Below are 10,381 nucleotides of genomic sequence, written 5' to 3' on the forward strand. Positions count from 1 at the left end.
TCGTATGCAGTCCTGATTGTGGCGCTCACCTGCACGGCGCCAAACACGCATACGACCATCATTGACACCAAGGCAGAAGCGACTCTCATCGCTGAAGACGACACGTCTCCATTCGTCCCTTCATTCACGCCTGTCGCGACACCACTAGAGGCGAGCTGCACGATGTTGGGGCGTGAGCGGAAGACGGCCTAACGGTGTGTGGGACCGTAGCCCAGCTTCATGGAGACGGTTGCGAATGGTCCTCGCCGATACCCCAGGAGCAACAGTGTCCCTAATTTGCTGGGAAGTGGCGGTGCGGTCCCCTACGGCACTGCGTAGCATCCTACGGTCTTGGCGTGCATCCGTGCGTCGCTGCGGTCCGGTCCCAGGTCGACGGGCACGTGCACCTTCCGCCGACCACTGGCGACAACATCGATGTACTGTGGAGACCTCACGCCCCACGTGTTGAGCAATTCGGCGGTACATCCACCCGGCCTCCCGCATGCCCACTATACGCCCTCGCTCAAAGTCCGTCAACTGCACATACGGTTCACGTCCACGCTGTTGCGGCATGCTACCAGTGTTAAAGACTGCGATGGAGCTCCGTATGCCACGGCAAACTGGCTGACACTGACGGCGGCGGTGCACAAATGCTGCGCAGCTAGCGCCATTCGACGGCCAACACCGCGGTTCCTGGTGTGTCCGCTGTGCCGTGCGTGCGATCATTGCTTGTACAGCCCTCTCGCAGTGTCCGGAGCAAGTATGGTGGGTCTGACACACCGGTGTCAATGTGTTCTTTTTTCCATCTCCAGGAGTATACAAGAAGACTGACTGTACTCATTCTTTGTGGTTTGCTTTGAGCGTTTCCTGGGAGACAAGCATTAGCTTCCGATGCACCAATGCAGCATTACTGTATCCGGTGGACCTTCACATTGACGATGAAACACAGATATTTCGTCGAGATTTAATCGAATGGCACAATGCCGACTTAAGTACAAGAAGGCTGACTCTTCTCATTGTTTGTGGTTTGCTTTGTGCGATTCCTGGGAGACCAGTATTAGATTCCGGCAAACCAATGCGGCTATACTGTATCCGAAGGACCTTCACATTCACGATGAATTACAGAAATTGCGTCGGGATTTAATTCAAATAGCACAATGCCGACTTAAGTACAAGAAGCTTATTTCTTCTCTTTGTTTGTGGTTTGCTTTGAGTGTTTCCTGGGAGACTGTAACAAATAAAAAATATTAAAATAAAATAATACTAAAATATAATAATAATAATTTGTAATAATAATGATTGTTTGTTTGGATAAGTAATTGAGGGATTAAAATTTTACGCCGTGAATTTATCGAGCTTCGCACGTCCGAAGATGTACGGAACGTAGCCAGGGCTCATTATGTATTTTTTTTGTAGACAGAGTCTGATATCTGACCTCAGCTTCAATCATGAAGATGGAGTGACTAAAACTACTAAAACAAAGCAAGGCATAAGATTAAATAAACATATATTCATTTCAACACATACATTACGATATAAATTACACTTACGTAAAATTCTAGATAAATAATGGCAGATCATTCACAAATGAGAGCGACTTATTAATTCTGCCCCTCTTTTCTGCTAATAAATATCAATATGGCTAACTGTGGAGCCGCACAAAATATTAAATCGTTCTAGGACAACGAATGACATGAGAGTGTTGATGCCTACTCGCTGTGACAAGAGAGCGGTGTTAATTGCTTTATTTTGCATTCTCTTGTCTTAAAAAATCGATACATATAATCTAAGTTAACTAACTTAAATATTATCTGTGCTCTAGTGCAAATGGTTCCTTAAACTGCCCCCCAAATTGCGAGAGCAAAGGTGTACCACCTGCAGCTGAGCAATTTGTTGGCGTATTTTCTTTATTTGTCATGTCATGAATCATAAGTTATTACGTATCTTGTTTCACAGATTCAACATACTTAAAATATCATAAAATGTCATACATCCACAAAAATACATAAATAATAATTACATACAAGATCAATGAAAGTGAAAAGAAAAAATAAAAATATTCGCTTCCGAGCAGTATTGAACACAGGAACTGCAGTATCAGAGACTAGCGAAGTGGCTCAGCGCTATCACTGCTAGCGTGCATACAGTTCTCAATTTTATGTAACAGTTCTACACAGACTGTAACGAATTTCATAGTTCGTATTCACTTGTGCTGTTACTTTGTAAAAATTTTGTTGGGCATATAGTCCGTTGTTCTCTTTCACTTCAAAATGTTATTACACATGTTCATTCAATAAATAAAATTAATTAATGGTTTTGTGCATATTCAGAGATATGTGAACATATTCTCTTTAGAATGTCACTTGGTAATAAAGGTTTATCTATACTGTGCTAAAGTCTTTGCACTTTAAAATAAATGTCACGTGTCACACGTTTTGTTTACATTTAGACGAAAGTTCTTGAAGAAACAAGTTGGAGATCAAGAATCTCGCAACGAAGCGTGCTTTGGAAGACATAGTTAAAATGTGGTTTCGTCGTGGTAGGAATTCATGGTGTCAGTGGTTCCATACTGACCAGTCCGTGTTACATCTACTCAATAACCTCCATATTTCGTCTTCCAAAAAGCGTATGTCGTCTCCTGGATATTGTGTCGTCGTTTCGTCGAAAAGTGTGCCGTGGTTTTGCTACTCACGTCACCTATAGTGTCCCATCATGAGCGCAGTGAACCGTTTTTTTTATATTTGCACACAACTTGTTCATACATTGTTCGTTGCAAAACAAAATGTTCGTTCACAACAGAGAGCACAAAACATAACAAATATCACTTCACTTTGAGTACAGTTTTCTGTTACATATTTACATAGATATAAAAATTTTCTGTGAAACATGTATCTATACATTTACACTACATTGTTTCGTAATACATATACAGATTTTATATTTTTCGATTGCATTAAACTAGATATTTACAAGTACATATGGGTCAGACATAAAAAAAATTATCTAATAGGTTCAGTGTATTGTGATACATTCAGAAAATCCATTTTCTTTTATAGGTCTCTTCCCCTTTTTAATAAAGTTTTCCTTTTAAGTATATTTTCCTTTACATCAGTACTACACAATAAGTGTTCTTCCTCATAAAATGTTTCCTGCAACATAAACTTTCATAATAGGTTAGAAAACATCCTTGAGATGATCTGTCCTGAAAATTCATAATTACAATAAGACACGACACGTCACATCCACAATCAATTCCAAATTACCACATGCACAAAGTATCATTTACAAATAAAATAAATTATATAGCCTTGCTCAATTAATCTCATTTGTCATTTCCTGTAGAGTGTTTTTTTTTTTTGTGCATGTTGTGTTCATGTGGATTGTGGTGTGAGTGTGAATAGCAAATCAAGTGTCTATCATGCCAATTAATGTATCAGGTTCAGAGCAGCAATTGTCTCCGGTCATTTAGTCTGTCAGCTTGTCTGCAAGGTATTAACAAATATAATCAGTAACTGTGCTTTGCATGAAAATTGTTAGTTCTTCCTGTGTCTTATCTTCTTGCTGCTGCTGCTGCTGCTGTTACTGCTGGTGCTGTAAAATGTAGATACTTAAGATTATAGCTTATATCTTCTTCTTCTTCCAGCATGAAGTACCAGATGTGACTTACCTTGTTTTTCTATCAGCATACTCTGCTAAGGGCTAAAAGTTTTCAAATCTTTGTGAGGGTACAAACCTAAAATTCTCTTATTCTTGGGGTTTTGTAACAGATATGCTCCAGGATGTGGTATATCAATGATTGTGTAAGGACCTTCATATAGCGGACGCCACTTAACATTACGTTTTAGAGGTAATGACGATTTGTAGTGGGTCTTAAGTAAAACTTGCATGCCTATTGTAAAGTTTTGCCTTCTTTTCAAATTAGCACCATAGTTCTTATTTCTAATGTCAGCTTGTTCAGTAATTGCCATGAGTACTTCCCTTACCTTTTCCTCGTGTGAAGGTTTGGTGTCAGAAAATTTTGGTAGTGGGTTGCTCCATTCATTAGTTTCCTTTGTGTCAAACATGATTTCTCTGGGAGTGTAGGGTGTGTTGTATATATTTAAATTGTTGTGTATTTCCTCAAAAAGTGCTAGGTAATGTATCCAGTTTGTGTGCTGTGTTGAGGTATAAGTTCTCATGAATCTATTTAATTCTTTAAAAACTCTCTCACAAGGGTTGGCTGATGCATGAAACTTTGAAATAAAGATGCTCTTAATGTTATTGACCTTTAGAAATTTTCTCCAGGTGAATCCTGCATAATACTTGGCGTTATCTGATAGAATGGCTTTAGGTTTTCCACAGTATGGCATGTAATCATTTGTGAATCTTCTGATGATGGTGTTTGCTGTGGGTGACTTAATGGCAAAAAGTTTGATGTGCTTAGAAAATATGTCATAAAATGCTAGAATGTATTTGCAACCTCCGATGCTAGTTGGATGAGGTCCGCTAACATCTGTAAAAAGTATCTCTCTAGGTCCAGTAGGTAAGATAGAGTGCAAATCTGTTTTGGTGGATTGATTTTGTGGCTTCGATTTTTGACATATGAGACATTTGCTGATAACATCATGTATTTTTCTTCTCATGTTTGGAAAATAGCAATATGTATGTAACTTGTTTAGACATTTCTTTGTTCCGTAGTGTCCCCAAACTGTGTGAGTGTGTGCAACGAGATTGTGTACAGAATCTTGTGGTATGCAAACGCACCAGTTAGTAGCATTTGTGTATCTTTTGTAGAAAAGTATGTTGTTGTGTAACATGTATCTGTCTTGTAAAGTGTCATTGTGTTGTTGTACTATGATTTGTTTTATTTTGTACCAGTGTGGATCTGAATCTTGTAGCGTTGCCATGTTCTTGCATAGGTCTATGTAGTATTGTGTAAACTGTTTGTCTTGCATGAGTAGTATTCTGTAATCGTGTGTGTTCTCAAAGTCTGTATTGTTATGGTGTAATCCTTGCGGTAGTCTTGAAAGTGTGTCAGCTATTATGTTGTCTTTTCCCTTGATGTGCTTGATTTCAAAAGAGTAATTCTGTAATGCAAGTGCCCATCGTGTAAGTCTAGGGTGAATGAGTTTACATGACAAAAGGAATGTAAGTGCTTGATGGTCAGTGTATATAATGGTATGTCTTCCATACAGATAATAATTAAACTTTTTAAATGCCCATATAATAGATAATGTTTCCAATTCTGTGGTGGAGTAAGATCTTTCACATTCTGTTAAAGTACGACTGGCAAAACCAATGATCTTAATATGTTCTGAAGTTTCTGTATTAACAAGTTGAAATAAACAACATCCCAAACCAATGTTTGATGCATCACAAGCAATACAAAAGTTCAAATTGAAGTCTGGATGTTCCAGCATGTTAGAATTTACTAAGGCTTCTTTGATTTTAGTAAAGTCATTTTCACAGTCATGGTTCCAAATCCATACCTGGTTCTTCTTTAATAAGTTTAGTAAGTATCTGCTATTGAGTAACTGTTTAGGTATGAATCGTCTGAAAAACGAGCATAGACCGAGAAATGATTTTAACTGTTTCTTATTAGTGGGACTGGGGAAATGTCTGATAGCATCTAATTTTGAAGGGTCAGGTTTAATGCCTTTTGTGTTGATGATGTGTCCTAGGTATTTGATCTCACAACAAGCAAATCTAGATTTACAAATATTGGCAGTGATACCAGCTTGTGTGAATCTGCATAGTAAAGTGTTCAGGGTATCAGTGTGATCCTTCCAGGTTTTTGAGGCAATCAGTATGTCATCTACATAGTGTGTAACAGTTTCTAGTAAATCATCACCGAGTACAGAGTTTAGTGCAGTAATGAATACTCCTGAGCTTACATTTAGGCCAAATGGTAATACACAAAATTGATAAGTTCTGCCACCAAACATAAAGGCTGTATATTTTCTGGATTCTTTGCTTATTGGCACCTGCCAAAACGAATTTTTAAGGTCTATTGTAGAGAAATATTTTGCATCCAAGAACTTCTGAAGTTGTTCGTCAAGATTTTCTGGTTGTGTCCTCACAGGTAAGATAATTTGGTTGATAGCTCTTGCTTCTAATACTAACCTGATACTTCCATTGTGTCTTTTCACTACATGCAAAGGGCTACAATATGGGGATGTTGATGGTTCTATAATATTCCATGTAATCATTTTCTTTAGTTCTTCCCAAACTGCAGGTCGCAGAGCTAGAGGTACATTGTATGACTTGTGGTAATAGATTTGGTGAGGCTTGACTTCAATCGTATACATATATGTGTTGATCCTACCTGGCTTACTAGTGAAAACATCCTTATTCTTAAGTAAAATATGTTTAAGCTGGGATCTCTCCTCTACATTAATAGCATCACATTCTGATAACTTAGAATTAATTTGTGTAAGTACATTATTCACTCCCTCACCGTGTGATACAGGTTGTTGTGTGGAATCTATGTCAGTCTCACGTATAATCTGTATCTTGTAGCCAGAACAGTAATTGTTATGGTCTACTAGTCGAGTGTCCAAGTTCAAAACTATGTCTCTGCCTTCATACTTAAAATAACAAATGCCTTTGGAGAAGTCTATAGTACAGTCCTTCTCGCAAAGAAAATCAATACCCAATATACAATTGGCAGCAAGGTTTTGGACAACTAGGAAAGGCCATTGTACGATTCCATTTCCCATATTAACAGTCACAAATACCTGCTTATTAACTCTACTTGACTTATTACCTAATGCAGTTAATATTAAACAGTTCTGAACTGGGAACTCTGGTATCTTAGAAGTTTTCTTCATCATAGTATAAAAATTGTGAGAAATCACACTGACAGCAGCTCCTGTATCAATAATTATGTTAGTAGGTATACCTCCTACAATGCCTGAGGTGGAAGACAGTACAAATCTTTTCTTTACATTGTGACATTGTGTGTTGTCATTTATCAGATCATCAGCTAAGTTTCCACTTTCATTATATCTTAAGAATAGTGTAGGCAACTCTTGTTGTGTAAATGTTAATTTTTCTTGTTTCACAGTTTCACTAGCAAGTGTGTATTCAAACATAGTTTCTAAATTGAAGTTGCCCCCCAAATGTTCCTCAGTCACGACCTGGGGCTCAGTAATGACTGGTTCTAGTTTACCTGGTTTGTCTGGTCATTGGTAAGTGTAGTTGTAGTTTCATTAGCTACCTCAATAATATTTACATTTGGATACTGTCTTTGCCAATCACCTGTCTTTTTTCGGTTGGCTGAAGTCACTTGTTGGTTTGTGTTGCTTGTTTGCACAAAATTCCCTTGTGGCATCTGAACATGATTTTGTGGTGGCGGTTGCGGTGTTTGCCACTGTCTCACATAATACTGGTTGTCGTTCTGATTAAAGTGCGGTGTAAGTGTTCCATTTCTTGTGTAATCTGTGTTGTTGTTTCTTTGCCAGTGTTTCTGTTTTGCTTTGTGTGCGTTGTTGTTTCCACTATTCCTTCTTGAATTAAAATTGTTGTTTCTTCGTTTTTTGTACGGGTTATCTCCCTGTGTATAGTCGTAGTTGTTGTTTGTGTGCAGCTGTGAGTTGTGGTGACTGTTTTGCATGTTTACTGTGTGTTGTGAATTTTGCTGCGTGTTTGGTAATGTAGCAATGTAGACATGTTGATTCCTACTGCGTGAGTTGTGTGTTGGTTCTAGTTCTTCATATAGTAAATCAACAGCATCTAACTTTTCCAAAAAATATTCAGGATCGTCGTCCGGTAAGTACAGTAATTTCTCTTTAATATTAAAAGGAAGTCTTGCTTTCAGTGATCGGATCACATCTTTTGGTTTCACTGGTTCATTAAGGAAGTGTGTCATGTTTAGGTACTTCTCGAAATATCTGCGCAGGTTGCCGTTTTTAGAATTGAAGTGTTCGGGTTCAGTGACTTGTTTGCGGATGCGTTCCTGCACAGTGGGTGACCAAAACTTATTCAAGAAGGCGCGTTCAAACTGCTCGTATGTTACACATCTGTCGCTTTCATGGTAAGCCCAGACAGCAGCGTCCCCTTGAATGTAATCCACAACGTACGCAATGCGTTTGTGGTCGCTCCACGAACGTGGGAATGCGTTCCTAAAAGCTTTTAAGAAGATGACAGGGTGTACAGTGTTTTTGCCTGGTATAAAAGGTTGGAATTTACGGTGCTTGAATAGACTTTCTTCTTCTTTGTTACGTGTTCGTCTGTTTCTTTCCGTGTAATCATTGAATTCTTCCCTGTGTGTACATGGTTCTTCATCAGAATAATTGTATTGTATTTCAGGTGATGGGTATCTGTTGCTATGCGTGTCAGTGTATTGTGTATTTGAGTGTTGAAATTCGTGTGTGTACATGTGTTCATTTCCGAATCGAGATTTTCTTCTGTGTGTGTAAAAATGTGTAGTGGGTGTACTCTTCTGTTGTGCTTGGCATTGAGTTGTCTTTGTTTGCATATCGTCATCGATTACTTGTCTATTGTTGTTCATGTATTCCACTACAGAATCGTGCACAATATGTGGCAATTTGTTTTGTATACATTCTTCAAAAATTTCGTCTTTGTGTGCCGTCCATTCTTTAAATTGTGAATTAATGCGAGACAAGTGGGGTTCAGCCTCTATCTGTATTGTTGTGTGAATCTGTTTGTGAATGTCAGCTACGTTTGTTTCTATTGTATTCACCTTTAAATTAATTTCGTCACATGCGTGCGTGTTTGATTCTAGTTTGCAATTAATAGTTTCACAGGTTTTTGTCAAGTCATTGATGTGGTTGGCATTGTCGCTTTGTCGTAATTCTAAATTTTCGAATTTTTCCGTAAGATCGTCGACCTGTTTGGAAAGACGTGCGTTAATTTCATCTACCTTTTGAGTCAGTGTGGCGAAGTCTGATTTTATGTCATTTCTGAAGGCTGCATTGTCTGTCATTAATTGTGAGAATTTTTCGTCATTGTCTTGCTTAATATTGGATATGCCTTCCAAAATTGAATTCAGTATAGCACCAAAATTTTGATTGCAAAATGAGCTTGCCCCCGCCGCGTTATTAGACGTGACGTGGTCTCTCAGGTTTGGTTCTGAATTGCTCCTCTCGGCGTTTATTTGTGTCTGTAGCGGATTATTTTGATGTGTTTGCGTGTCTGTATTAATTTCTGTGTCTGAATGTGTCTGTGTATCCATGTTTGCATTACTTGATTGTTGTTCCATTGTGTACTGGTGTCGAGTTTTTACCATATCGTGAATAAATTGTGTGCAAGAAAAAAATCGTTTAAACGCGTAGTGTGAAAATGTACTGCCTATGTGTGTGTTTAAATGACTGAGAATGATTGAGAGATGACTTTAAAGATCGAAAGTAGCATACGTGTTAATGGTGACTAGCCATGTTGCTTGAATCTTGTACAATGTCGGCCATATTGTGCAATGTAACTTGCGTATTGTTGGATCGGAATGTAATCGTCTGAATAATGAGATTTCGTGGAATTTAGAAAAAAATACTGAATGGAAACTGAATACTGAATTTAATGCTAAGAAAAATAATTTTGAATGAAAAATGTGCTTGGAATCAATTGTGGATGCGCGAGTGCTGCGTCTTACCGTGCATACCGTCTTGATGCGAAGATTGCATTTCCAGTCCAAATTGTCTCCAGATTTTATTCGTTTTTTTCAATATTCTCGTCACCGGTCAGGATGTACATGAAAAAGAACAATTAGTTGTAGTACAGATACAATAATGAGTCCTGGCACATAGTCGCCAGTGTAACAAATAAAAAATATTAAAATAAAATAATAATAAAATATAATAATAATAATTTGTAATAATAATGATTGTTTGTTTGGATAAGTAATTGAGGGATTAAAATTTTACGCCGTGAATTTATCGAGCTTCGCACGTCCGAAGATGTACGGAACGTAGCCAGGGCTCATTATGTATTTTTTTTGTAGACAGAGTCTGATATCTGACCTCAGCTTCAATCATGAAGATGGAGTGACTAAAACTACTAAAACAAAGCAAGGCATAAGATTAAATAAACATATATTCATTTCAACACATACATTACGATATAAATTACACTTACGTAAAATTCTAGATAAATAATGGCAGATCATTCACAAATGAGAGCGACTTATTAATTCTGCGCCTCTTTTCTGCTAATAAATATCAATATGGCTAACTGTGGAGCCGCACAAAATATTAAATCGTTCTAGGACAACGAATGACATGAGAGTGTTGATGCCTACTCGCTGTGACAAGAGAGCGGTGTTAATTGCTTTATTTTGCATTCTCTTGTCTTAAAAAATCGATACATATAATCTAAGTTAACTAACTTAAATATTATCTGTGCTCTAGTGCAAATGGTTCCTTAAAAGACCAGTAATAGTTTCCGTTGCACCAATGCAGCTGTACTG

At 37.9% G+C, this 10,381-nt stretch overlaps 1 protein-coding gene across 1 annotated transcript; it reads right to left on the reverse strand.

Annotated features, from left to right (window-relative positions):
* Positions 1-3,671: 3,671 nt before the first annotated feature.
* On the reverse strand, positions 3,672-9,208 carry LOC124803484 (GATA zinc finger domain-containing protein 15-like). Its single transcript, XM_047264675.1, has 3 exons — positions 8,578-9,208; positions 7,219-7,668; positions 3,672-3,694 (listed from the first exon to the last, which is right to left on the reverse strand). Exons 1-3 carry the CDS (start codon positions 9,206-9,208, stop codon positions 3,672-3,674), a joined length of 1,104 nt encoding a protein of 367 aa, XP_047120631.1.
* Positions 9,209-10,381: the final 1,173 nt, after the last annotated feature.

Source organism: Schistocerca piceifrons, chromosome 6 (genome assembly GCF_021461385.2).
Source record: "Schistocerca piceifrons isolate TAMUIC-IGC-003096 chromosome 6, iqSchPice1.1, whole genome shotgun sequence".
NCBI classification, from domain to species: Eukaryota; Metazoa; Arthropoda; class Insecta; order Orthoptera; family Acrididae; genus Schistocerca; species Schistocerca piceifrons.